Raw genomic sequence first — 26,436 nt, 5'->3', positions numbered from 1 at the left:
TCACACCTGGACCATGCTGATGGCAGCCCAACACCCGCGCCGATGGCGATGTCGCCGCCCGTCACCGATGTCCGGACGGTGGACGGTATCGGCCGCAAGATTGACGGATGCGGTCCCTCGCGCTCAAACGTCGCCTTCAAGGGCGCCAAGATGCAGACCCCAGTCAGCGACTATCTCAAATCCGTGATGGAGTTCTGTTCAGTGGACAATCCCGGCCAGAACGCCTCCTACATCCCCGAACTCGCCAATGCGGATCCCGATCGTATCGCCGTGTGTATCTCGACAGTCGACGGATTCGTGTACAGCTCCGGCGACGCCGATGTCGAGTTCAGCATCCAGTCCATCAGCAAGGCGTTCGTGTACGCGCTCGCGCTCGAGGACCACGGGCTGCAGTACGTTACGCAGCGTGTCGGTGTCGAGCCTTCGGGAGAGGCGTTCAACGAACTGTCGCTCGAGAGCGACACGCGCCGCCCGCTGAACCCCATGATCAACGCCGGCGCGATCCTGACGCACACGCTCGTGGGCCCGCCGGACATTTCCGAGCCCGAGCGCCTCGAGCTGATCCGCAAGGGTCTCAGCGCCTTTGCAGGCCGCGAGCTCCAGATCGACGAGAAGATCTACGCCTCGGAAATGAAGGAGAGCTACCGTAACCGCGCCATTGCGAATATGCTGCGCAACTACCACGTCATCTCGGGCGAGCCTCTCGAGGTCGTCGACGGATACACGCGCCAGTGCGCCATTAGCGTCACCTGTCGCGACCTCGCGCTCATGGCCGCGACATTGGCGAATGGCGGCATCCAGCCCATCACGGGGGAGAGGGTGTGCCGCCCCGACGTCGTGCGCCAGGTGCTCTCCGTCATGATGACGTGTGGGATGTACAACGGCGCTGGCGACTGGGTGTCGCAGATCGGCTTCCCGGCCAAGTCGGGCGTGGCGGGCGGCATCCTCGGCGCGCTGCCGGGCCAGCTGGGGATTGCGACCTTCTCGCCCCGGCTCGACACGCACGGAAACTCGGTCCGCGGAGTGAGGATGTGCAAGAAGCTCAGCGACGACATGGGCCTGCACATCATGCACGCGCCGGAGCCGTCCCGCTCCGTCGTGCGACGGCATTACATCCTCGAGTCGCCCGAGTGTGCCGACGCCCTCGCATCCGGCGGCAAGGCGCAGCACACGGCAGGCGTCCTCAGTCTCCAGGGAACCATCACATTCACGTCCGCCGAACGCGTGCTGCGTATCCTCTCGCGGCGATCCGCGCTGAGCAACAGCTCCGTCGACGCCGTAGTCGTCGACCTGAGGCAGGTGTACTCCATCGACGGCGTCGCACGCAAGATGATCCGCGAAGCCATTAAACGCCTGAGCAAGGCCGGGTTCAAGGTGCTCGTCGTCGACCCCGAGAATCTCCTGGACCTCGTCGACGACCACAACAATCCCGACGCTGAGTGCCCCTGTGACGCGGTCATTGATGATCTGTCGAGGTTTGCTGATTGGCACCGCGTCGCTCTGCCTGATGTTTCGGACGAGATTAAGGATATCACCGGTCATGAGGGGACGGGGGCGAGTAATGGCAAGTCCAAGCCGAAGGATATCCCGAAGCAGTCCTCCCACTCTTAGTTGTTTGGTATGGTTTATAGATTGTGTGCATTAATATGACTTGTATGCAGCGGTTTCACGTTACGCGCTTAGGAAATTGGCCGCCTTACGTGTGCAATTTGGGCAGGGGACGACAGGCATCATGTTCGAAGCCCGAGTTGGGTTGTTTTCCGCGGACGCCACTTCAGCATGTGCATCTGCTTCGTTCTCGGTGCTGTGGGATACCTGGAATGTCCGGCTTGACCAGCGCCAGGTCGGAGGAAGCTATTGCTAGATCCATGGTTTCACACGGTCCCCCTTATCTGCCTGTGGCGGATGCAGGCCCGTCGCGGATGCAGGCCCGTCAGTCGCCTGCGGGTCAAATGCTCTCCGATGCTTTTCAGTGCTGGAAACTGACGGAGACCGGGCAGGCTCCGTGCTGATGACAGGGTGCATAGGATGATGGAAGGAAGCGCTTCGGTTTGCCAAAGCCGAGGCCAAGGTCTACTAGACCGCAGAACCAGCTGACCTGAATTAGCGGAGATGCACCCTGCCGACGTTCGTAACGAAAGGTGAAGGCGGCTCGGTGACGAGAACAGCGCACGATTTGGGGAGAATGACGAAGGACAAGACTATGGACCCATTCAATCGGCCAAGATAACGTTTGATCATCGGACCCGAACTCAGTGGGGTCGATATGGTGCCTATGGAACGTCGTTCGGAGTCACCCGACTCCACTCTTCGATCAATGATTAATGGCCCACAGAAATGAGTTGCAGAGACGCCTCACCGACCTCATCGACTCTACTGCACTAACCACGAACACAAACTGTTATGCTGCTCCCCGTGCTCCTCTCTGCGTTGACTGCCGTCTCAGCGGCGGTCTGTCCGCGCGGCTTCCTCGTCCACCCCGCCTCCGACCCAAGCTACTGCCTCAGCGTCCCCGGCGCCGAGAACGTAAAGGCAGATTCGGAGTACACGCTCGGCATCCTTGTGTGGGTGATTCAGCTCGAGAAGACCGGCTGACCGCAGCGAGCCCTGCTACGACAATACGAAGCATCAGCAATGGCGTTGGATGCGCACGAATGAGGGCGGGAAGGACACGATCCTGCTCCAAAACCTCGCCGCTGCAGACATTGAGGTACCCGACGACGACGAGGGGCCCTCGACCTACTACAGTTTCTGCGTCACGAGCCGATACTGTGGGTTCCAATGCTTGCTGCACTGACGCTCCAGTTATCGGCAACGATCCGTACCCCCCGCGCGGTACTGCCGGTTCGCCGCTCAAGTTTGACGTCTGCTACCTCGCCCAGGTCGACCAGGGGCAGTCGTGGTACCTCCGCGGAAACCAGATCAAGGGCAACCCCATGATCGACCCCAGCACCGGAGAGCAGAAAGGTGGGTGTCGGTGTCTGAGTTCTCACTGATCCCCAGAGCAATGCCTCGACATTCGAAATGGTGACTTGTACAAGGGCATCGTGCAGATGTGGTACTGCGTCGGCGGCAACACGAACCAGCAATGGGTCGTCGAACCCCTATAGCCTCCGAAGCCGGCGAGTCTGACAAGACTGTGAACGTGACATCGAACAATATGACTCGAACATTAGCCCGTGATGCATTAGCTCAAAACTCAGCGAGAGCGAGAGCCAGACGTCCGCCACAAGTACGCAGAGGCCTTTCGTACGCCGAAAGCACCCCCTGACCCATGCGCTCTGTAACTGCTTATTTGCACCTGATGCACTGCACATTGTCTCCGTCGCCGAACGTGACGTACAGTAGCTGAGCTTTGGAAGGAATGTGGAGAGCAGGGTAGATAATTGCGTACGTACTCACGCGCCGACGAGAAGTGGGTGCCTCGGACATTGCGACTCTTGCTTCCGTCCTCTGCCGTCTCCTGTGGCATCATCACTTCCTCGCGGTGTCGGATCGATCCGAGCAGCGCTGGTCATATGATCCGCAGTCGCAGGGATCGACCACGGTGCCAAGACACTGAGGATCCAGCCTGGTTTGTACAAAATGATCACTGAAGACCAGGACAAGCTCGTGTCCGCCGACCTGAAACCCTACACGCTATGCTCCAACTAACCTACCTATCTGTGCTCTTCGCCACCCTGGCGATGGCGGACTTCAAACTCGTGCCATTTCCCACCAGAGTCTTGATCCACCCCGCTGGCCAGCCCAACTACTGCATAAACTATGTGACGACGAAGAAAACACCCCCTTACGAGTTCAAGTTGAGAATGTGAGTGGAAATGTGATAGCTCAGCTAATGTAAGGGAGCGCTGCAACGGCCAGGGCGGCACGTACTGGAAGTGGGTTCAGGACGAGGCGACGGACACCTGGGTGCTCCAGAACCAGTTGAACTACGGCCGCTGCATGGCTGCCAATGGTAGGTCGTCTCCCGGGCGCATCTGACAGCAGCTACATCCACACCGCCGAAGAATGGCGATCTCGCCTCCATCACCGAGTGTAGCGATGGGGTCAACGAATGGCAGAAGTTCTATCACCTTACCACCGACGGCCGCGGTTCTCTCACCGTTGGGCCTACTGAGACTCGTAAGTTGCCCCTCCACTCTGCGCTGACCAGTAGTGATGTGCCTTGATGTGAAGGACGGCAATTATATGAGCGGAGACGTCCAGCTGTGGAGGTGCGTGGACTCCAACACCAACCAGGATTGGGAGATGGAGTGTGCACCGTAAAAGAGCCTCAGTTGTGGGGCTTGTCACGTAACCGTCATCACATCGGACGAGGCGGTTGGTGCAGCGTGTGAGGGTGAGAAATGCCTTGAGAACTTAGCTAGGGACTGTTTTCTGCAGAGAGATGCGGCATGCAAAGGATCGATCTGGCGTGTGGTGCCGAAGTCACCAGGCCACCATCCCCTGCGTGCTCTGCCTTGACCATCCGCCTCAGAGCTCGCCGCACGACGACTTCGTTGCAGCTGTTCTCCTTGGCACAGAGCGGTGGCGCCTCATCGATGGAGGGATGATTATGTAAATCAGAAGCGAGGTGGTCTTACGTAAGAGCCACGTCCCTCCGACCGTCAGCCCAAACAATCAGGTGCTCGCCATCGCCGCCGCTGAGCTCGATCGAATCTGAACGGAGGATGAGGCCCTATGGCGTTCATCTCTATTCAGTCAGTCTGTAGCCTCCAGCCTGCGATATTTCTACTTCTGGAAGGGGCCGAGTTGCCAGGCGCGGGGCCACCGCCGTCGCCGAGACGTCCGTGGAGAACATGGCGTGGAGAGGATAGAAGGCTGACCACCCCCTCAATGGTCAAGTGAGCCCAAGCGACTAGCGTCCAGCAACCAGTGTACGACCCTCTTTTCTTAAACACATTCACTACTATCAAACGTCACGCATTAGACTTCGCACCCCGCAGCCCAGCATTAACTGCACCGTCCGCCTCCTACTCATCTCTCTGAAGGGCCGAATAAGTGTGGATACCCCTCGTCGCCTCCCGCTCTTCTTGAGCACGGTCACACCACTGTCACGGACAGCTGCAGATCGGAGCCAGTGGGAGAGCACGCAAAGTGTGCCGAGCATGGTGTCGTTGCCAGGCTGGCTTTAATTAGCACTGGAATTGAGTTCATCAAACGAGCCAAGCACACGCACATGTAGATCTGGACACTTGTTCCTGAGCCACAGAGGTAAACAAGCAACGAGCAGCCATCTATCTTTTGGCTCCGCTGCAGCTGGTGTGCCGTATGCGCTGAGCATGCATGTCTCGTGGCGAGTGTGTGACTGTCAGTCACCAGGACCGAGAACGATCAAGCTTGTTCGTGGGTTTGTTGGGTCGCTCTCAAGCTCTCAAGCTTACTCCTTCTTTGTTCTAGACGCACAGAAATGTCTGACTAACCGGTGGGTTTTGTCTGAGGGATCCCTCAGAACGTCCCGGAACACCCGGACCCCGCGTCCGTGGAGCCGCCGACGTCATGCTCCTGACAAGAGATCGCACTAAAGCACTGCGCGCGCGGTGCTCGTCTCGAGCGGGTCGTCACCGTCAAGCCGTGCACCGGCTGCAACAGGCTCCGTGGCTTCCCCACAATGCTCCGAGGATAAGCTTCTTCGCAGCTGCCTACCGGTGGGCTATGTCAGCCGCAAACATGCTGTCGTCAGCCTGCCAACATGATTCCAGCGCTCGTCGACCCACTTGGTTTGTCCCTCGCCCACCCGAGACTGCACACCGCCTTAACTAGGGGCCGTCGTCAACGGCTCCTAAGCTGCGTTACGTTTCAACCACCGCAATGCTCGTCCAAGGGAGTTGGGTGACTGCTGCGCGACACTCTCCTACTGGCCAGCGGCAGGGTGAGGCCGTAATCAAAGTTCCTGGATATTGCAGACCAAGGGCTCTACAGGCGCCGACGACGAGCCAAGGAGACCCAAGGCGGTCCAAGAAGCCAAGGCGGGCGAGCCGAGGGACGCGGACAAGAGAGGTGTGATGGCGCGTCTGATTTTTATTTAGTGGTGGCGACGTTGACCCTGAAGCGGTATGCCCAAATGTGAGCTACCCCATTCAGTGGACTGTCATTTACCTGGTCAGCCATCTGCACACCCATCTCTAGTTAGCAGCTGACAGTGAAGAGCCTGCAGCATTGTTCGGCCTGCACGGGCGGCGTGCACGCCCACGCGATGAGCCCGACAGGGCTTCGGAGGATTAAGGGCCTGGGGTAGACGAGAGTAATGAGCTAGCGTAAGCCAGCCAGTAGGAGCTGCAGAGGCGTAGTCGCCGGGCTCGCTGCTCTTGCGCAGGTCAAAAGAGATTCTTCCCCCGATCCCCATTTCTTCTTCTTCTTCTTCACCCACCACCTCTAACTTGACTCCCACCACCCATCTCGCCAGGCTTGCTGTGCAACCTCGCGTTCAACAACCCCCGGAGGGCCTCGTCAACCAACACAGCTGCGCTGTCAACCATCGGAAGCCGGTCTTCCCCAACCCCCTAACCCCCATCCCACCCGTGTTGTGTGCCTTCACGCTTCGTCATGCTCAACGCACTTCTGCTGGTTCTCCCCGCGCTGGCCGGAGTGAACGCCGCTGGCGGTGATCACTACGTCCAGTTCCGCCAGAAGGGCGAGCTGAACCCTGTGAAGCGTAGCCCGGAACCCGCTGGCGGGGACCACTACGTCCAGTTCCGCCAGAAGGGAGAGCACATTGCCGTCCGCCAGAACATTGAGGAAGGTAAGCGTTACTTCTACCCCGGCGATGTCATTGGCTTCGACGAGCGTGGCCTGCCCATTACGGCTACGACCACCATCGTTGTTCCGATGACCACGACCCAGACCATCTGGGTTGACCCCACTGGTGCCCCTTCCTCAGACCCCACCGCGGTGCCTCTCCCTAGCATCACTGGCAACGACACTGCTCTCCCGTCTCCTTCTTCGGAGGCGAACGCCACGAGCGTTCTGCCCACGTCTTCCCCTTCCGGAAATGAGACCCTTCCTTCTCCCACTGGAGGCAACTCCACCTCGTTGCTGCCCACCGCTCTGCCCAGCGGCAACGGAACCCAGCCTTCGCCGACTGCGAACGGTACCTCTCTGCTGCCCTCGGCCCTGCCTTCTGGCAACGAGACTGAGCCGTCGCCGAGCGACAACTCGACTTCGGCTCTGCCGTCTGCCCTTCCCTCTGGCAATGTGACTGAGCCGTCGGTCAGCGCCAACGCCACTTCGGTGCTCCCGACACCTCTTCCCTCGGGCAATGAGACGGAACCTTCTGCCAGCGCCAACGTGACGTCTGCTCTGCCCACTGCTTCCCCGTCGGGCAATGGTACCGAGCCTTCTGCCAGCTCGAACGTGACGTCCGCTCTGCCCACTGCTTCGGGCAACGAGACGGAGCCATCTACGAGCGCGGACATCTCCTCCGCTCTCCCCACTGCGCTCCCCTCCGGCAACGTCACCCTTCCTGAGCCCTCGGCGAGCGCCAACGTCACCTCTGCTCTCCCCAGCGCTCTCCCTTCCGGCAACGAGACCGAACCGAGCAGCTCTAACGCTCCTTCAGGCACTGCGCCCTCCGACATCGTCTCCGCCTCTGCCGGTTCGGTTACCCCTGGTGAGCCCAGTGCCTCCGCGACGGCTTCTGCCACTGCTTCTGCTTCCGAGTCTGCCTCGGCGAGCTCCGCCTCCGCTTCCGTTACCGAGTCCGCCAGCGCCTCAGCCAGCAACGAGGCCTCCGCTTCGTCTGCTGCGGCGTCGGAGACCCCGTCCGCTAGCTCTCCTTCGCCGAGCGACGACTCGGGCACTGCCTCAAGCACGTCCGAGTCTCCATCCGCGTCCCCCACGCCTAGCGCTTCGGCGTCTGGCTCGATCGAGTCCGCTTCCAGCTCCGAGGCTTCCTCGGTCTGGGTTTCGGTCTCGAGCCGCGACTCTGACGACTGGATTAGCCCTACTGACACAGACGAAGGCACCGAGCCCACGAGCACCTCGCCCTGGTGGCAGCCCGACACGACCTCGACCACGGTCTGGTGGACTCCCGGTCCCGGTGATGGCGCGTGGACGCCCTCTGGCACTGCCACCGCCTCGGCTACCGAGACCCCCTCCCAGGCTCCTTCCCAGGTTCCTTCTCAGGCCCCTTCTTCCACTGCCGAGTCGTCTCCCAGCGTTCCCAAGCCCACTGGTGACACCGGTGACCGGATCCTGAGCGGCTACTGGGCCGACTGGACCGCCAACAAGCTTCCCCCCGAGTCCATCGACTGGTCCAAGTTCGACGTCGTCAACTACGCCTTCGCTGAGCCTGATGCCTCTGGTGTCCTGCAGTTCTCGCAGGGCAACGGTCCTGACCTGCTCACCCGTCTCGCCAACTCTGCTCACTCGGCCGGCAAGCGTGTCGTTCTTTCCATCGGTGGCTGGACTGGTTCTGCTCACTTCTCCACGATCATGAGCACCGCCTCTGGCCGTTCCAACTTTGTCGACGCCTGTGTTTCCGCCTACAAGAAGTACAACCTCGATGGCATTGATCTCGACTGGGAGTACCCCGGCGCTCCTGGTGCGGCCGGCAACGCCGTGTCTGCCAGCGACTCGGACAACTACCTCATCTTCCTAAAGGAGCTCCGCAAGGCTCTCCCGTCTCCTGCCTTGATCACTGCCGCTACCCAGGTCTGGCCCTTCTACGGTTCCAGCGGCCAGCCCATGTCCGACGTTTCCGGATTCGCCGAGATCTTTGACTGGATCCTGATCATGAACTACGACATCTACGGCTCGTCGACTGAGCCTGGACCCAACGGACCCCTCAAGGACGGCTGCAAGACCTCGTCCCAGCCCACTGCCAACGCCTACGCTGCTGTCGCTGCCTGGACCGGTGCTGGTATGCCCGCGCACAAGATCTCTCTCGGTCTCGCTGCCTACGGCTACATCCAGATCTCCAGCGCCGACCATCTCCAGCGCCGCACCTACCCTTACCCTGTCTCGAAGCGTGCTGTCACGATCAAGAACGACGAGGGTGGCACGTCCTCTGGCCAGATCACCTTTGCGTCCATCTTCAACCAGGGTGCTCTTGTCAAGGACGGCAACGGCTTCACTGGCGCTGGTGGCTTCACCCGCAACTGGGACGAGTGCTCGTCTACTCCCTGGCTCAAGTCTGAGGCGTCTGGCCAGATCATCACGTACGACGACACCGAGTCGTTCAACCTCAAGGGTCAGTTCGCTGCTCAGGCTGGCCTCAAGGGTTGCTCTGTCTGGGCCATGGACGGCGACCTCGAGGGCTTCCCCCTCATCTCGGCCGCTCGCTCGGGTATGGGCATCTAATCACAACACACTACTCCTCACCCCTTCCGTAGATAGATAGTTATAACTAACGTAGCCTGTCGCGTGGGTGCGCGACCGGGAGTCCCGCTCGTTGAGCGTTAATCAGTACCATAGAAAGGAACATTTCGTCTGCGCTGGTCGCAGGCGGTGTCTGAAACAAACAATGATGCATTATTTGTGTGTGGGTCACAACATCAGACGCTACTTTGCAGGGAGGCTGCTTGAGGGTACTTCAGTTGATCGTTACTCACCAGCTCCACAGCGGCGAGTCACCCAGAGTGATCAAGCTCTAAGCGCATGACTAATGAAGAGTGCGTTCTCACGCAGAGGTCTGGAGAGAGTGAAGCTTGAAGTGTATGCCCGGTCAGACGATAAGCATGAGTGTAGATTAGAGTTATGAATTGTCTGGACTTGCGCAGTCTCGTCTGCGACAGTGTCTGATTCAATCAGCTCAGTGCAATAATTGTACGATGCTTTGTGCGTTGATTGTACGGGAACCGATGAAGTCTTCGAAAGGTCACTCACCCTCTTTGTGAACGTTGTGAATGAGCCCAGAGCTTGATGGAACGGAGCCGGGTCCAGACCATGGAGCGCGCAGCCACGCATGCAGAGCATCCTAGCTTTGACGTCTTATCTCGTAGCTCTGTCGATTGTGGACTGTGCGGTGCGGAGCAGCGTTGGAGCATCGTAGCGTCAAACCGTTCTCGGCCAGCCGTCCGAAATCGCTAGCATCAGCTCAGCCGTGCATGCCGTGTATGCCGGCGAACACATGTGCAAGCACACCAGAACACATGTGCTCGCCCGTGCTGTAAAGTGGAGTGCGCACACTACCGTTTGCAGCTGAAGCACGTTTGCACCGCGAGCGCAGCGGAGGAATGAAGCCGCCGGATTACTCGGTGATCAGCAGTACTCTTTCGGCATCGATTAGTCGGGCTTGGCACTTGAGGAATTCGGGGGTTGCAGCTGAAGTCAACCTATGGCAACCTGTGGTTGAGCAAAGTTGGCCGAAGAAGTTTTGCACCCAGGGAGGACCGAAGAGCGATCGACAGGGACGGTGCGACGGGCGTGCGGCATGAGGGTCGAGTGAGGGATGCAGTGAAGCCACAGGTGCTCTCAGGCGCTGGGCAGGTGTTTTTGGGCACGGACTGCGCATGATTGGTGCATACTAGCTAGAGGTGTGCTTGGACGGGCTTCCGGCGTAACCTCTGCGCACAGTAGGCGCCTACTCTGGTGCGGTTAGGCTGGGAGTGAAGCGCTGGAAGTGACATGCGATGAGCAGCGAGTGAGTATCCCAGTCAGTACAGTCAGCATCCGATAATGCTATAGTGGGCGTGCCGGTATCGCTGATTGACCCAGGTACACTTAGGTGATTCCTGCCAATACTGGCAATTCCCGTCCCTCAGTCAATGTCATCAAGCGCTCATATGCGCTCATCAGTACGGCAGCGGTCCCACCTGTCCGCACCATGCGCACCAGACACCGTCGGATTTCATTAGGCCTTAGGACTGGTCATTTCGGAGCTCATTCCGCTACACTTCGTTTCAGGGGTGTAGGGCGCTATGCATGCCGCCCACGAGGAAGAGCACGCACCAACGTTGTGCCGCATGAGGACGGGAGACTGGAGCCAATTGGCATGCAGCTGGTGTGCTGTTAGATGCTCGTCCCGCAGCACATGGGCTGTCTTTGGTGCTGCAGACAGTGCACGCTTGTGCACGTTGGCCGACAATAGTGCTGATACAGGACAGCGGTATTGATAGGGGATGGGACAGCTGGATATACTTCGGTGAATGTCAAGTGTAGCAGTAACTGGTCTGGACACTAAATGCACCACCTGCGGATCGTCGCAGGCCTTGTGTGGATAGCGTTCGGCGACCTCGGCGCATAGATGACGCCTTGCGCAGCACGAACGACGCGTGCTCGGTCTGCCTCCGCTGCCGCCGCTCGCTCGGCGCGATCTGCAGACCGAGCCCTCGACGCAAGGCACGCGGCGTCCGCTAACTTGGTTTCCAAGGCCCGTGGCGATCCAAAGCCCACTCAACTTTACCCCAAGCACCGTCAACTCGCCAGTGATGGGCAAGGACAGCGGAAAGCCGAGAGTCCGGCCGCCGCAGGGACCAGCAAGTCCGAGGCTCGCGAGGCTGGGGGCTAGAGTGATCCGCCGGAGTGGGATTTTGGGCTCGACCCATAAAGCAGCGTGGGTCCGTACAAAACTGGCAAATGAACAGCGCGCAACAGTGGGTCGGACCAGGAAGCGGGGTATTCATGGCTATTGAGGCGATTCATGGTTTACCTGGAATAAGCAGGTATTTTCAGTACGAGCGAACGCCGCGCTTTTTGAGGTTCCGTGGCTCGGAGCATTCAGCCCGATCGGCAGCGGCATTCTGATGCTCACTTGACCTCTTTGCAACGCTTCTTAATGGCTCATGGCTAACCTCGCTGCCAAGAGGTTGGTAGGTCGAGCGGTCTTCCAAAACAGTCTGGACTCGTGGCTTGCAGACGAGATCCATTACACGGCAGAAGCTGCTCGCTGTCTTGTTCGCAACGGCAGATGCTAAACGAAGGCAGATCCGCAGTTTAGGACAAGTCTGCACATCAGATTGTACGATTCAGTAGTGCTGCTAGCCGTGTTTTATTAGTCCGTGAATTAACAGAAGCCGGTCGAGCCGTTAGTGCATGACTTGGCGGATGTCCACTCTCCGACCTCTGGGTGGGATTGCATGGGTTGTCTGCAACTTCGCTTCGCTTTCGGGCCGTTTCCGCATTTACCTATGTTTTGGTGGCGTCGGACGCCGCTGGAGGCGACTGAGTGGTTGAAAGGCAGGCGCCAAATACATTCAGCGCCCTCGCCACCACCACCACGGTCAGGACGAAATACGGTTGATGCGAAGAATACCAAGAGCCGGCATTGCGGTATCTCGGCTCGGAAGCCATTGCGTGTGTGTGTGGGAACGTCTGCAGGGCGTCGAGCAGCGAGCAAGCACACTGGCGACGGCATGGACCTCGTTTCTAGATCAAAGTTCGGGTGTTCGGTGAATCTGGCATCTGATCTTCGATCCGTATCTGGGCGTACGGCTGAGCGTCAGCATTGTCAGCATTCAACAGTCAGTGCGGTTAGTATGCCGATGTCCGAGGAGGCTGGCGCGCACTTCGTACACGATGCAGAAGAGGAGATCGGAGACCGTGCATGCCGCCTTGGACCTGTATGGTCAGTACGGCGGAAGGACTCTGTCTCCGGCCCCAAGGCTAGAGCGCTCGCGCCTGAAGAAGGTCGGATGATTTCAGGGAAGAACCCGGATGCAGGGTCGCAGGCACAGGGAGCCAGGACGGTGGATCGAGTGTGTGAGAACGGTGCCGCGTTGGCTCTGCGCTAGAACTCTGCTACCACAAGTTTAGAGTTGCCAGTTACCTGGTGTTTGGGCACCACCACGGCCAATACCCCTTCTCTTGACTAGCGGCGCACTAGCCATGGCGGCGGCCGTGGGCTGCGCAACGCACGATCGTCTGGTGCAGCGGTAGCGTGTGGTGTGGATGATGTCAATCGAGCTCGAGGACCCCCGTTCTGACAAGATTGTGCCCCCCCGTTACAGCTTCACAGAGCATGCTTCGAGTGTGTTTTATACGGCTACAAGCAGGTCTTAAGAAGCAAGCGAGAAGAGAGCCCGTGCAGCGCCCCGCCTGTCCCGCACCCACACTGACATCGACCACGTCCCCGTACAACTCTCCGAAAACCAAGCATCGTACAGGAGCCCATCGGTACTACCCGTGATATTACCAGTGATCGCTCGTCCCTTGCCTTTGCCCCCCTGCCGCCTTAGCCGCCTCTGCTGCCGCCGCCTGCATCTGCTTCGACTGCCTTGCCGCATCGATCCCCTTCCCTGCCCTCCCCTCTTCGACCCTGCGATTCCCTAATTACCCTGCAATTGCTGCCCGCGTCCTGCTCCGTTCCTGGTACGCCGGCTCTGACGTAGTGACACCAATTGCGTTGTCCCCCTGGCTCCTGGATGCTGCTGCAATCCTCAGCGCTTGTCTGACGTCTGGGATCGAGCATCGAGGAGAGCGAAACATCGAACGCATTCCGGCTGCCAGCGTCCAAGACTGGGTCCACAGAACCCATCTGGACACCGAAAAATAGCGCCCAAACGCAATCTCGACATCTCTTAGCATTCTTTCTCACACATCCATTCTTCCGAACGTAGCGCCCGACGCCTCTTCGCCCGACATCCCTCGCAAGCTGCTCGGCGGCCTGCTCGGTGTTTGTTAGCGTTGCGCTTTATCTTGTTTTTCGTCCATCAGTGTCCAGTCGTTCTTTACCTCCTCCCTTTATCTCCCCTCCTCCCTCATCTCGACCCTCCCCTTGTCATCCAGCTGTCACTGTCGACCGTTCACCACCTTCCGATCGTCGACATACGATAGCATCGATCAAAATGGAGGACGTTACGCTCCTCCCTCCATCAGCCTCTGCGCCGGCCATCGTCCTCTCCCCCGCCCCGACGATCAACGAGCCGTACGCGCAGCTCATCATCTCCCAGGCGCGGCAACACACCTTCCACCCGAACGGCCACCTCTCCGTCGCCTACGGCTTCAAGTTCGCCCCCGCCAAGCCGGAACCGAGCTTCATCGAGGCGACGTCCTTCGCCCTCGGTGTCGACATCAGGCGCCTCTTCTCGGGCGTCTGGGCTGTGTTCATCGCCTTCTTTGGTGTGTTCACATCCTTCGCCTCTGTCCTCTCCGCTGAGATTGGTGACTGGGACCTCGAGGTTCTCAACCGCATCGGCGGAGTGGTTACCTCTGTCGCGAGCTGGGATCTCGTCGAGCGCGACAGCAGGCGGTTACCTGTCCCCGTCGCTGCTGAGCCGGGCAGCAAGGGCACCAGCGCTCTCGCAAGGCGGATAGCGGCGCTCCTCGCGCTGTGTACCATTACGCTCGCGCTGGGCAGCCTGCATCTCCTCGTCACGGATCTGGCAGAGGGCAACGGCCCGGCGCTCGAGCACATGCTTGATCTGCACTAAGCCTCATGCCGCGCAGCAACAGCGTGCCCACCACCCTTTGCCTCACCGCTGCCTCGTGACATTGTCGCAGCTGCCTCGCACCATCGCCTCCAATCATTGCATGCTCCCACAACCACCCCAGCCTCATGTCGCCTCACACGCCTCAACTTCACGCCTCATCCCCACGCCTCGACGACATCAGCCTCACCTTTCATCCACACAAGCAGCCAACATTCGCAGAGGACGACGCCGCGCACGCCGCCAGGACCTCGCGACAGGCTGAACCGCCACGGCACCGAATTCGACGACACGCCACACACGGCGCCACTTGTCTCAGCCGCCAGCCTGTCAGCCCAGACTCGCAGTTGGCTCCTGGTACATCCAGCGCAGTCGGGTTCAGTGTTCTGTTCGCCCCGAACGAGCGAGGGCTGCAAGTCCGATCGCGCCGCCAACTCGCTGCTGCTTATCGCTTCTGCTCCGCAGGCAGCGGGTCTGGTTGGCCGCATGGCCGCAGTCATTTCGCTCATTTCGCCACCCAACCCCATCGAATCCAAGAGCGCACAGCAGAGCGGGCATGAGCTAGCCTATGCTCGGTAGGCATAACTGCTCCAAGCATTCGAAGCTCTGACCGAAGCCCGCCTGCCCGCCTGCCCGCTGCATTCTAGCTAGAGATGTCTGGGAGCGAAAACGCAGCTTGCCCTGGCCCGCGATCCCGCGCTTTCGGCGGAAACGCGAAACAACGGCATCCTCTTACACATGCCGCGTCGGAACTCAACTCTGTTCCCACCCTTCTTACCCCTGCTATTCTATCTCGCTCTCTCTCTCTCGTGAGCTCTCTGCCTTGTGTTAGTTTGATCACTCGGTCAAGCCTCCCTGGGCTTACTCCAACGCGGCTGTTTGACCCTCTCTGTCCTCGTCGGCTCATCTTGCCCCTCCTCGCCCCAACCCTCAACCCTCTCAACCCTCAACCTAGCATCGAACAACAACACACTGGACACTGCACGCGCAAGCCGCAACCGCGCTAGCCGCCAAACAAACGGACACTTTTTCATCTCTCTATTTGGGTACAAATCTCCAAGGACTATTCGATACCTTGTACATAGTTTCTATATTGATTCCATTGCTTTCTCTCTTACCCCTGTTCACTATTCCCTCTTCGCTATTCCCCTCCTTGGCTTTCCCCTCTGCCCCATCCTTTCCTTCCCCAACTCACGCAGGCGGAAGGGAAGGTTTGGAGGAAAAGGAAAGCGCAAGGAACCCAGCGTCACGAGACCTCACCTCTCGTACGCTTACTGCATCAGCATCGGGACGAAGCCGTTCCAGTAACTCTATGCATACAACTCTTACATAACTCCGCTGCCTTTCCACTGCTGCCCGCGTCTCGGTGCCGTAGCAGTGCCTGCGTGCTGTGTCTGCGGGTCGCGGGTCGGCCCGTGCACTGCTTCCACGCGTTGCCGTTGTTCGGATTCCAGCAACACGCGTGAGACATGACGTGAGACTGACTCACGCCTCACACCTTGCTCACATCTTGGTGTGCCGAGTATGCCGAGTTGGCCGAGCGCCATTGCTCCTTCGTGCTGACTGTCTCATACAGGAATGAGGCGGCGACCTTCTCGACGATCACGCGAGTATCGGCCGTCCTGGAACAACAGACATGCGGTCCTGCTGCCCCGTCCGCTGCCCGCGCTCGTGTGCGCAGACCGGACAGGGCCCAACACGCACACGCACCATCGCCTCGTAGCTGAGCTTGGAGCCGAGGGCGCGCTGCTGCGCGCGATGGCTCGAGAGGTGCGCCGCATTCGGCGCATTGTCGGCGAGCAGGAGGCGGAGCGCGGCCGCATTCTCCGGTCGCTCGGGGAGCTCCGTGTCGTCGTTCAAGACTGCGCACGTCGCATGCACGGGGTGCCGGCAGAGATAGACGAGCACGAGCGAGTCGGGGCCGGACGTCTTTGAGGCGTCGAAGAGCGGTTTCTCGCACACGGCGCACGTTGAGGTGGCTGGGGTCAGCTGGACGAAAGGAAGTGCAGGTGAGCGGCGTGAGCACTCACGAGTCGCATGCGCGCCAGTCACCTGCCCGCGCTGCAGCGTGATGGCGAGCCCGCTGCAGTCGCCGTTCAGGATGCGCTGGCAGCCTTCGAGTAATGTGACGCTGAGGTTGGATGCCTGGAGCACCTTGACGAGAGCGGGCTTGAGGCCCGGGATCTCGAGTCCCTCCTTGATGCGCTGGATCAGGCGGACGGGGTTGATCTCGCCGCCGTGCTCGAGCAGCGCGCGGATGAACTCTGGTCTCGTTTCCGAGTGCGCGAGCAGCGCCTCCCAGAGATCGTCGTCGCGCTGCTCCTCTGCAAAGTCGATAGCGAGACGCACGTCCCCTAGCCGCTCGATGATTAGGTGCAGCGCCTTGAGGTTGTTGCCCATGCGGCCGAGCAGGAAGACGGTCTCATGCACGTAATCGTGCGACTCGCAGATGCGCAGCGCACGCTCCAGGTCGTAGAAGTTGGAGGCGCGGAGGAACGGCATCAGCCGCGGATGGTCGTACTCGGCGTACAGGGAGACCATCTCGTCACTGTACGGTTGGCACGCGGCGGGGTCCGCGTCAAATAGCCCGTCGAGGTACATGTACAGGTATTGCGGCTTCGCTGACAGCTGCTTCACGACCCGATCGACCTGTACGTCAGCTGCAGAAGACACGCGCCAAAGCTGATGTTCGACTCACTGGAATCGCCAGAGCGTGGTTGACCAGGAGTTCAATCGCTGCGCCATGTTTGCCCTCCTTGGCCTGTGGGTCATTCTTGATCCGCTCCTGATCAAACTCGACGAGCAGCAACGCCTGGTCCCGCACGGCGTCGAACAGATTGTAGTCACGGATGAGGTCAAACACGTTAGGTTTTCGCAGACGCAAGTAGTACGGCAGCGCTCGGGCGGGTTGGTTGCGCCCAATGTACAGCTCGGCCAGGACTTCGAGAAGCATAGGGTCGTCCTTGGTCGCGCCCAGCTCACTCTGGACGGCAGACACAACCTTATCGCTATCGTACACGTCCGTGGGCCACGCCTTGACCGTGCTCAAGAGTTTCTGACGTAAGCTTAGCGCCAGCGCAAGTATTAGCTCACAGTGTTGTCGTTCAGCAGCAGGTGGTTCAGCACCATCTCGTACACCTCCGGGCTTAGCACCGGGTCCTTCACAGGGATCCGGGAGATGATTTCCTGATGTCAGCTACCGCCAGGGAACAGACAGCTTACCTCGAGATGGTTGTGCTGGGCAAACTTGTAGATCCAACTCTCCCACAACTCGGCGTCTCGTCTCAAGACCTTCGGCGCCAGCGAGGCTGCCTGCTCGTAGTTCTCCTCGCTGACCAGATGGCGCATGTACTTTAACCCAATGGCCTGGACGTCGAGTGCACCGCCGTGCTTGGCCTGTAACTCTTCAGCTGCTGTGAGGGCTTCTTCGTAGCGCTCTCGATCGACGAGCCAGTCAATGTGGTCCGCGGCATCACGAGGGCGGACGAGTACGAGGTCACTCGGCGTCAGAACGAGGAAGACGTCGACATCGTCTTGTCGCTTGGAGGCGGCGAGGTGGTAGTCATTGCAGCCATAGAGCTCGTACGACGCCACGGCCAGCTCGTCGGCGGCAATCTCGTCACCGCGATCGATGATGCGCAGCTCTGGCCGGTTCGCGGCTTTTCGCCGCTGTTCAGCGCGGTCCTGCGTCGCCTCATTCTCGTACGTATCCGGCGGGATGTAGGCGAGGATCACGTTGCCTGACGTGTGATACGGCGCGAGACCGGCCACCATGCAGTCCACCTCCCAGACCGAGAGCACCTCGATACTAAGAGGTGGCAGTCCTTGTTGGCCCTTTGGTCTGTTGCGCACGCGCACAACCTTCACGTAGTCCGCCCACCCGATCACGAGTGTCCGGTCGTCCTTCCACACAAGTGTTGGCTTGAAAAGCTCGGCTCGCGGAGCATTGGCTCCTCGGTCGACGTAACCTATCCGTTGCTGTGACACTGTGTCGTAGATCTTAACGCCGTGGTCATTAGCCCACGCGATCAAGTTGCCCCTCCATTCGATTGCCCAGATAGGACCCTCTCCCGAGTGCAGGATCTGCTCGCGGTAACCGAGCCAGCCCTTCTCCTGCAGAACGAGGTTGCCCAGCATACCGCCGCACACGAATCGTCGATTCTTGCTCTTCGCAAAGCCAGGTTCGAGCGCGATGGCGTTCATCGGACGCTTGTAGTCGAACGCGTACGACTCGGTGCTCGTGAGTGAGTGAATCACTACGCGGCCTGAATGTCAGTTCGTACGATCTCCATGCTACAACTCACCCTCCATGCTGGCCGTTGCGACAAAGTCGTTGTCCTCGTCTAGCCTCAGGGCCGTGACGTTGGCAGCATGTGGCCGGAAGGAGTTGACCTTTGCTCCCTCGTACGTGAGCACATGTACCATGCCGTTCTGAGTGCCCAGCGCAACAACGCGGGATGACACGTCCAGGGCAGTTGCACTGTCCTTGCCCAGGATCTCTGGTACCCGATTCTTCACTCGCTCGTACTTGAGCACACTGTGGTCAGCTGGGATAGAATATTGGCAACTCACGGTTCCTCGTCCTCATCGTCGTCCTCGTCATCGGACTCGTCGTCTTCGTCTTCCTCGTCATCCTCGGACTCCCCATCGGTATCATCCTCTTCGTCTTCGCCAACACTCTCGGCTTCTCTTTCGGCGCCGACGGGTTCCTCTTCCTCCTCATCCTTGTCGACGCCATCCTCGTCGCCTTCCTCGTCCTCGTCTTCCTCGTCGCTGTCGTCCTCCTCAGCCGATGCGTCGCTGTCTGGGTCCGCTACGCTTTCAGCATTCGGAGGGTCCTCCTTCGACGCTTCCCCAATCGGAGAGGCTGTCACTTCGTCCTCCTGCTTCTCGGCCGTCGTGGCCGCGGTGGTCGCTTCAGCTGTGTCTTCCTCGGCATCCTCGGATGTGACCGGGGCACTGTTGTCTTTGGAGAATTCGGATGGTGGGCTGGGACTTGGAGACTTGGACCTCGCCTCCTCCTCTTCTCCTTTCTCCTCCTCTGGGGTATCGGGACTCGGCTCCGTCGTGGACGGCTCTAACGGCTCATTGACCTTCTCTTCTTCCTTCGGCGGATCGGCGATCGGTTCGGTGGCGTCAGCAGCCTTGTCGTCCACGTTCGGCTCGGCAGGTGCTTCGTCTCCGTCCTCTGTCGTATCGCTCTCGTCTCCACCGACAGACTCAGCCTTCTCTTCAACCGCTGTTGGTCAGCTCTGAGGGCGACGCTTCAAGCTTACGTTTCGGCGGTTGTTCCGGGGCGTCAGAGACGTCCTTGCTCTTGCTCTCCACGCTCGGTGTCTCTTCTTGCGTCTCTGCAGGTGGCGGCGCAGGTTTCGGCGGCGCAGCCTTAGCCTTAGCCTTGGCCTTTGCGCGCTTGTTCTTCTTCGGCATGGCCGTTGTCGTGGTCAGATCTATCGAAGGTAGCGATCGGAGAAGGTGACAACATCGAGCTATGACGTCCCGGTACGCCACGTGGTCGGTATTGAGGTGTACCCGGTGACCTCCACCGGACGGGTGGTATCAGTCTGCGCGACGCGCCTCATTTTCGACGCGTCGCTGGACATGAGCGGCGACAGATCGCAATAACAAACAGCAACGACAGGCAAGAAGGAAGACAGTAACCACAATGACGGACCCAGTCAACCTCGAACCCATTCCGGCACTTCAGGACTCGTACGTCTTCCACTCTCAGCTACCGCCTGAGGCAGCGCCGGGGAGCGATGCGAACAAGGGCGGGTGGATCATGGGTATCGACGAGGCTGGGCGAGGACGTGAGTCACCAGAGCAGCCTCTGCAATGGCCATACTGAAAGCAATGCTTACATTCCAGCCGTCCTTGGACCGATGGTGTATGCCTGCGCGTTCTGCCCGATGTCGTTCAAGCCGACACTCGAGGGACTCGGCTTCGATGGTGAGTCTCGGGGCCGGAGTGTTACTGACGACCAGATTCCAAGGCTCTCACGCCGCAAGTGCGACAGTCTCTGTGGGAGGCATTCGATGTGCACCCCGAATTGTGCTACTCTTCATCAACTCTGGCTCCGCAAGCCATCTCGGCCGCCATGCTCCGCAAGGTTCCCATCAACCTGAATCAGCAGGCGCAGGACGCGACGATGGGGTTGATCCGAGCGGCGCTCGACCGGGGGATCAACGTGCAGGAGGTGAGTCTTCCTTCCGCAACATCAATGGCCACTTTTCATGCCAACTTCACTCTTTCTCTTCATGACTAGCCCACCTCTCAGAGCTGTGTCCACCTTTGTCTGCGAGCTAACAGCAGTGCTTCGTCGACGCCCTAGGCCCATCCCAGGTATGGCAAGACAAGCTGTCTGCCGAATTCCCGACGATCAAGTTCCTTGTATGCCCGAAGGCCGACTCGCTGTTCAAGATCGTCGGCGCGGCGTCGATCGTCGCGAAAGTCACGCGCGACCGGTACATTGAGGGCTGGGTCGATGCTGAGGGTCCGATGCCCGGCTCCGCTGGCGCCGGTGATGAGGAGGCAGAGGAGCTGATTCGCGGAAGCGGCTACCCATCTGGTAAGTGCGGGGGCGGTATTGCAGCGTATACAGCTGTGCCGAAGTGCCGGTGCGGCTTGCGGCAACCAGCGCCATGAACGGCGGAGCGACGAATCACCGCACAGCGTCCACAAGTGGAGGAACACTTAGCTGACTGCCAGATCCCAAAACACAGGCATTCCTTCGCCAACAGCTGGACCCTGTGTTCGGTTATCGCGGCATGGTGCGATTCTCATGGGCTACCGTCAAGGTCCTGCTCGAGAAGCAGGGGCACAGTTGCCAGTGGGCCGACGATGTCTCTCAACCGTCCGCCGCGGCATACTTTACGGGGGAGGACAAGGGGCGACCGAAGCTCTGGCGCGATCTTGGCGTCAGCGGCGTGGGTGAGCTGTAGCGGAACGGCGGCGAGGGTCACAGATGTGCGGCGGAATGGCGGTATGAAGGGAGCGGCAGAGCGCGGCGGGGGAGGCGGCGCAGCGAGCGGGGATAAGACGCAGGCATGTGTGCATGTGGGCCATGTGTCAATGGCGGAGTTTAGGTTTTCCACCCATGTAAAATGTATCATGTATCGTGTAGCTGGCACAGAGGTAGCCATGCATCAGCGTGGGGACCGATGGTGTCAGACGGTGCTCCGACCGTGGAAAGTTTGTTGGGTGCTGGCGCCGCAGACCCCGCACCCGGCGTATACAGTGGAGGCACCAGAGATCGGCATGACGAGACAGCCGAGTGGCCGAAAGTGATACCCCGACATGGGCGTCAACTTCCCCACACCTAACCCTAGTGCTTGAGAGCGCGCTGGCCTCCATTCGTTGGTTGTTCTGGGCCGAGGCTCTGATGCATTGTCGCAGTTGTCATTTCCACGTGTGTGGGCGCCAGCGCTGGACACGGCCGGCCGACTGACCAGTGATGCTGGCGTGATAAGCGAACACCCAGTGGACCGAGACTCAGCCAGCGACACAGCGTTTAGACGCCACGACCACCGTGTATACCGCACGGTGCTACACGTCCTGCATTGTAGTGGGCAACGTAACTGGGCCGCCTGGCCGTGCGGGGTAGGTAGGCGCTGGTAGTGGGAGTCTGTGCCCATGCCAGGCGGGCTGGACCTAGTGCCCAGAAAAAAAGTTAAGCCGACCGTCCTCGGAACGTGTAAGCAAGGCGCGGCACGGCACTCGACATGGACCACGAAGTGTTAATCCGGCGTCTATTTGAAGATTACACACGGTTTCTAATACAGATTAGGATGCGGGGTCAGGGCTGCTCAGTGGGCACTGATAAAAACCGTTGCCGAGCAGTATCTCGCCTAAGCTCGGCTATTAGATCCGAGCCGAGCGCCGGGCCCAACTTAGCCTGGGGCGCGGGGGGCGCGGCCGGTGGTGTACCTCGCTCGCCTGGAGCTTGCCTTTGTGCGCAGATAGCAGAGCTAAAGCAGCGAGCCGTACCTGGCTCACAGAGGCGGGAATCCTTTATATCGCCCCAGCTGGCTTGCTCATCCTTCTCTTTCTCCCCAACCCCTCCCCCTCTCACCACTCACTCGCAATGCTCAGGTCCGCTCGCATCGCCCCCACCACCGTCCGCCTCGCGCGCGGCTACGCCTCCTCGGCCTCCAACGTCAAGGCCGCCGAGATCTCGGCCCTCTCCCAGATCGCCCGCCAGTACGCCGACGAGGTCTCCTCCAAGTGGGCTGGAACCTCTGCCACCGGCGGCAACACCAAGAACTTCATTGGTGGCCAGTTCACCGACTCGAAGGCCAAGGACTGGCTCGAGGTCCGCGACCCCGTGAGTACAGATAAGCTGATATCGTCGTGTTCCGACGTTCTCTGGGAGCAAGGGGACCGTGTTGGGACCTGACAAACGGTGACCTCCGAGTCCCGGCCCAGCAGACACGGACACGGACGGCGGCGTATCCAGCGCACAGATCTCGATTTCCAGAAGCTAACCCTCCCAGTCGTCGCAGGCTGTTGTCACCCGCGTCCCCGAGACCACCGCCGAGGAGTTCCAGCAGGCCGTCGACGCCGCCTCTGAGGCGTACAAGTCGTGGTCGACCACCTCGATCATGCGCCGCCAGCGTGTCATGTTCGAGCTCCTTCACCTCATCCGCGAGCACACCCCGGACATCGCCAAGTCGATTGTTCTTGAGCAGGGCAAGACCTTCGCCGACGCCCAGGGTGACGTCGGCCGTGGTCTCCAGGTTGTTGAGGCTGCCACCGCCATCACCTCGACCCTCCTCGGCGACAAGCTCGAGGTCACCAACGACATGGACACCTACTCCCGTCGTCTCCCCCTCGGTGTCACCGCCGCTATCACCCCCTTCAACTTCCCCGCCATGATCGTCCTCTGGTCGGCTGCCCTCGCCACCGTCACCGGCAACACCCTCATTGTCAAGCCCTCTGAGCGTGACCCCGGAGCCACCATGATCATTGCCGAGCTCTGCAAGAAGGCCGGTCTCCCCGACGGTGTCTTCAACGTCGTCCACGGCTCTGCCAACACTGTCAACGCCATCTGCGACGCCCCCGAGATCAAGGCCATCTCGTTCGTCGGTGGTGACACTGCCGGCAAGCACATCTACGACCGTGCCATTGTCCAGGGCAAGCGTGTCCAGGCCAACCTCGGTGCCAAGAACCACGCCGTCATCATGCCCGACGCCAACAAGAACCTTACCCTCAACGCCGTTGCCGGTGCCGCCTTTGGTGCCGCCGGCCAGCGCTGCATGGCTCTTTCCGTCGCCATCTTTGTCGGCGAGTCGCGCAAGTGGATCCCCGAGCTCATCGAGCGCGCCAAGGGCCTCAAGGTCTCTGGCGGCTTCGAGGAGGGCGCTGACCTCGGACCGGTCATCTCCCCCCAGGCCCGTGAGCGCATCGAGTCGCTCATCGGCTCTGTCGAGAAGGAGGGCGGCAAGATCCTCCTCGACGGCCGTGGCCACGTCGTCCCCGAGTACCCGAACGGCAACTTTGTCGGCCCCACCGTCGTCGAGGTCGACACCAACATGTCGGCGTACAAGAACGAGATCTTCGGCCCCGTCCTCAACATCATCTCGGCCGAGACCATGGACGAGGCGATCGACATCATCAACGCCAACAAGTACGGCAACGGTGCCGCCATCTTCACCAACTCTGGCGCCACTGCGCGCAAGTTTGAGATCCAGGCCGAGCCCGGACAGATCGGCATCAACGTCGCCATCCCCGTCCCCCTCCCCATGTTCAACTGGTCCGGCTCCAAGGGCTCGTTCATGGGCGACATCCCCTTCTACGGCAAGACTGGTCTCGACTTCTACACCGTCCGCAAGACCACCACCGCCCTCTGGCCTCACCAGGACTCGCTCTCGAGCCGCGCCGCCGTCTCCATGCCCCAGATCAACTAAGCGTCTCAGCTCCTCCCGGCGCCACTCCCAGCGCTCTCATAGATTTAGGAAGTTAGTTTCAGCAGTTAATCAGGCATCCCTCTCCCCCCAAAACAACGAGGACGTAGTTGTAATCAGACAATCGACCTCGCCATTCTTACGCAAGTTGCATGCATGATGTGTATCGGTACAACAGGTTGCATAGTCGCTGCTTTTACTTGGCTCGGACTGACGTGAAGGTCGGCCGAGGTTTTCGTAGCTGAAAGAGTCGAAGTGTAGGTCGCGCCGGAGGTTTTCGTAGCTGAAAGAGTCGAAGTGTAGGTCGCCGGCGCGACTACCAAATGGAAAAGAAGCTCCGTCAGCGGCGCTGGTAGGGCTGGATGAACGGGTAGCTGGGGTGCTGCAAGCCGGGATACTGCTGTTGGATCGCATAAGCTTGATGGGCGGGATGCTGTGGAAGCGGAGCGGACGTGCGAGTGTACTACATATCGACGTCTCTGTCCTTGCCGCCAAGGACCTGGTCCTCGTACTCCATCCAGAACGCGAGCTCGTCCCTTCTCATCTTATTCTCCTCCTCGACGAGCATGAGTTTGGCCTTGGCCATGATGTACTTGGCCTGCCACCTGTTGCGGCTCATGACGGGGAGCTCGGCGTCGCCGGCCGGATCCGTCATGTACCCCTCCACGGTGCGGTCGGGCGGGAAGCGCTTCGACACGCCCTCGTCAAACTCGTCGCTGTCCGAGCCCGGGCGCTTGCCGCCTCTCGGCCCTCCGCGGCGGCGCGAGGGCGCGCCCCCCGGCCGGCTGTCGCGCATGTACTTGAGCGCCGTCTTCTCGTCCTCGCTCGACGGCTTGTAGGAGATGCGGTCGCGCGAGTACAGGCGCTGCACGACGTCGCACAGGTCGTCGTCCTTCACCAGATCGCGGATGGCGGCCGACGGCTCATCGTCACCGTCGCCGCCCTTCAGGAAGACCTCGGTCGCGGCCCCGCGGCGCCGACGGCCTCCGCCACCCGCACCATGAATCGCGCGCACGTGCTTGTTCATCGCGTCGGAGCGGGTGAACTGGCGTCCACAGCCTGGTTGTCAGCTATGTTCGATGACAAGGGAAGGAGAAGCTGAGAGAATGGGGTGTTGAGAGAAGAGGCATGACACGCCAGCGTGTTGTTTAGCGCTGGCTAATGCGCTGCGCACCGCGGATAGTGTGGATCATGCCACGGCCGCTCAACAGATCGGCGCACCCGGCCCACGGGGGCACCAAGGGGCACGGTGACGCGACCGACTCGTGACTCAACCACGGTCATGGTACTTCCTCGGAAAGGACGCATAATGTTCCTCGCCCTCGTCGTGCACCAATTCGTCCTCTACCGCTTCGCACTCACCTGGTTCCGGACACGCATACGGCTTCTCGCCAGTGTGCGAGCGCATGTGTGTGAGGAGCGCGTGGCGGGATGCCTGCTTCTGACCGAGTCGGTTGCACGTCCGCCAGAGACAGACGTGTGGCTGTCGCCCTGTTCCTACATGCACTGCACAGACGTCAGCCACGGATTCCATGTAAGGAGCTCAAGCTCAGATACCGCACGACGCGGTATATGAGTTCAAAGCATAGGGTCAATGGGGGCCACTCACCGCTCGTGACGTGCTGAACGAGCTGGGCTTGGTTGTCGAGCCTCTCGTTGCAGTCCTCCCACTCGCAATCGCGCGGCTGGTCCTCCGACTGGCCCTTGCCTCCTCCCTCGGCGTCATCGCCGTCTCCTCCGTCATCTCCATCGTCACCGTCACCGCCGTCGTCGCCGTCATCGCCGCCTTCCCCGCCGGAGAGAAGCTCGTCGATCTCGTCATCCACGTCCATTTCCCGCCGGTCGCTGCCCTCGCCCTCGTCGCCAGAACCTCCGCTCTCATCGTCGCGCACCGAAGACGCAGGCGGGGAAGACGCGTACTCCGTCTCTTTCCCGCGGCGGAGATACGAGCGATACGGCTCGCCGTTGTGGGAGCGCCGCTCCGCGCCTCGGGTGCGCGAGCCGGATGGCCGGTCGGCGTCCATGTTGTTATCGGGTGTGGGGGGTAGTGCGCCAGGAAAATGGGTGCAGTCGGTGTAGCGGATGCGTCCCTTTCCGGTCAAATCGAAGGTCTCAGTGTCGGGGCTGATGGATGACTCGATGATAGGATGGATGTGAAAGCGAGCTGGAGGCTGCAGCAGTGACTTGGGTTGGGCTGTGAGTAGCCTCGATTTGGCAGAGGGCCC

The 26,436-nt window shown here is 60.2% G+C and overlaps 8 protein-coding genes across 8 annotated transcripts; 6 read left to right on the top strand and 2 right to left on the bottom strand.

Annotated features, from left to right (window-relative positions):
* Positions 1-48: 48 nt before the first annotated feature.
* On the top strand, positions 49-1,611 carry A1Q1_02572 (putative glutaminase; the record flags this gene model as incomplete). The annotated part of the gene is made up of 1 exon (XM_014323834.1): positions 49-1,611. One exon carries the CDS (start codon positions 49-51, stop codon positions 1,609-1,611), a length of 1,563 nt encoding a protein of 520 aa, XP_014179309.1.
* Positions 1,612-2,403: 792 nt separating this feature from the next.
* A1Q1_02571 (uncharacterized protein) lies at positions 2,404-3,654 on the top strand (the record flags this gene model as incomplete). Its single annotated transcript, XM_014323833.1, has 3 exons — positions 2,404-2,564; positions 2,627-2,967; positions 3,530-3,654. 3 exons carry the CDS (start codon positions 2,404-2,406, stop codon positions 3,652-3,654), a joined length of 627 nt encoding a protein of 208 aa, XP_014179308.1.
* A 2,895-nt stretch (positions 3,655-6,549) lies between these two features.
* Positions 6,550-9,303, top strand: A1Q1_02570 (chitinase; the record flags this gene model as incomplete). The annotated part of the gene is made up of 1 exon (XM_014323832.1): positions 6,550-9,303. One exon carries the CDS (start codon positions 6,550-6,552, stop codon positions 9,301-9,303), a length of 2,754 nt encoding a protein of 917 aa, XP_014179307.1.
* Positions 9,304-13,727: 4,424 nt separating this feature from the next.
* On the top strand, positions 13,728-14,312 carry A1Q1_02569 (uncharacterized protein; the record flags this gene model as incomplete). Its single annotated transcript, XM_014323831.1, has 1 exon — positions 13,728-14,312. One exon carries the CDS (start codon positions 13,728-13,730, stop codon positions 14,310-14,312), a length of 585 nt encoding a protein of 194 aa, XP_014179306.1.
* A 1,565-nt stretch (positions 14,313-15,877) lies between these two features.
* A1Q1_02568 (vacuolar protein sorting 41) lies at positions 15,878-19,739 on the bottom strand (the record flags this gene model as incomplete). The annotated part of the gene is made up of 7 exons (XM_014323830.1): positions 15,878-15,931; positions 16,020-16,958; positions 17,008-17,364; positions 17,532-18,565; positions 18,614-18,789; positions 18,882-19,539; positions 19,586-19,739. 7 exons carry the CDS (start codon positions 19,737-19,739, stop codon positions 15,878-15,880), a joined length of 3,372 nt encoding a protein of 1,123 aa, XP_014179305.1.
* Positions 19,740-19,974: 235 nt separating this feature from the next.
* On the top strand, positions 19,975-21,250 carry A1Q1_02567 (uncharacterized protein; the record flags this gene model as incomplete). Its single annotated transcript, XM_014323829.1, has 5 exons — positions 19,975-20,119; positions 20,178-20,258; positions 20,318-20,505; positions 20,619-20,877; positions 21,018-21,250. The coding sequence occupies 5 exons, from the start codon at positions 19,975-19,977 to the stop codon at positions 21,248-21,250; spliced, it is 906 nt and encodes a 301-aa protein (XP_014179304.1).
* A 1,142-nt stretch (positions 21,251-22,392) lies between these two features.
* On the top strand, positions 22,393-24,214 carry A1Q1_02566 (methylmalonate-semialdehyde dehydrogenase; the record flags this gene model as incomplete). The annotated part of the gene is made up of 2 exons (XM_014323828.1): positions 22,393-22,632; positions 22,802-24,214. 2 exons carry the CDS (start codon positions 22,393-22,395, stop codon positions 24,212-24,214), a joined length of 1,653 nt encoding a protein of 550 aa, XP_014179303.1.
* Positions 24,215-24,674: 460 nt separating this feature from the next.
* Positions 24,675-25,238, bottom strand: A1Q1_02565 (uncharacterized protein; the record flags this gene model as incomplete). Its single annotated transcript, XM_014323827.1, has 1 exon — positions 24,675-25,238. The coding sequence occupies one exon, from the start codon at positions 25,236-25,238 to the stop codon at positions 24,675-24,677; it is 564 nt and encodes a 187-aa protein (XP_014179302.1).
* Between the last annotated feature and the right edge of the window lie 1,198 nt (positions 25,239-26,436).

The sequence above is a fragment of the Trichosporon asahii genome (genome assembly GCF_000293215.1).
Source record: "Trichosporon asahii var. asahii CBS 2479 unplaced genomic scaffold scaffold00051, whole genome shotgun sequence".
NCBI classification, from domain to species: Eukaryota; Fungi; Basidiomycota; class Tremellomycetes; order Trichosporonales; family Trichosporonaceae; genus Trichosporon; species Trichosporon asahii.
The sequence above is the reverse complement of the archived record's forward strand: the minus strand, read 5'-3'. Positions and strand labels throughout refer to the sequence as shown.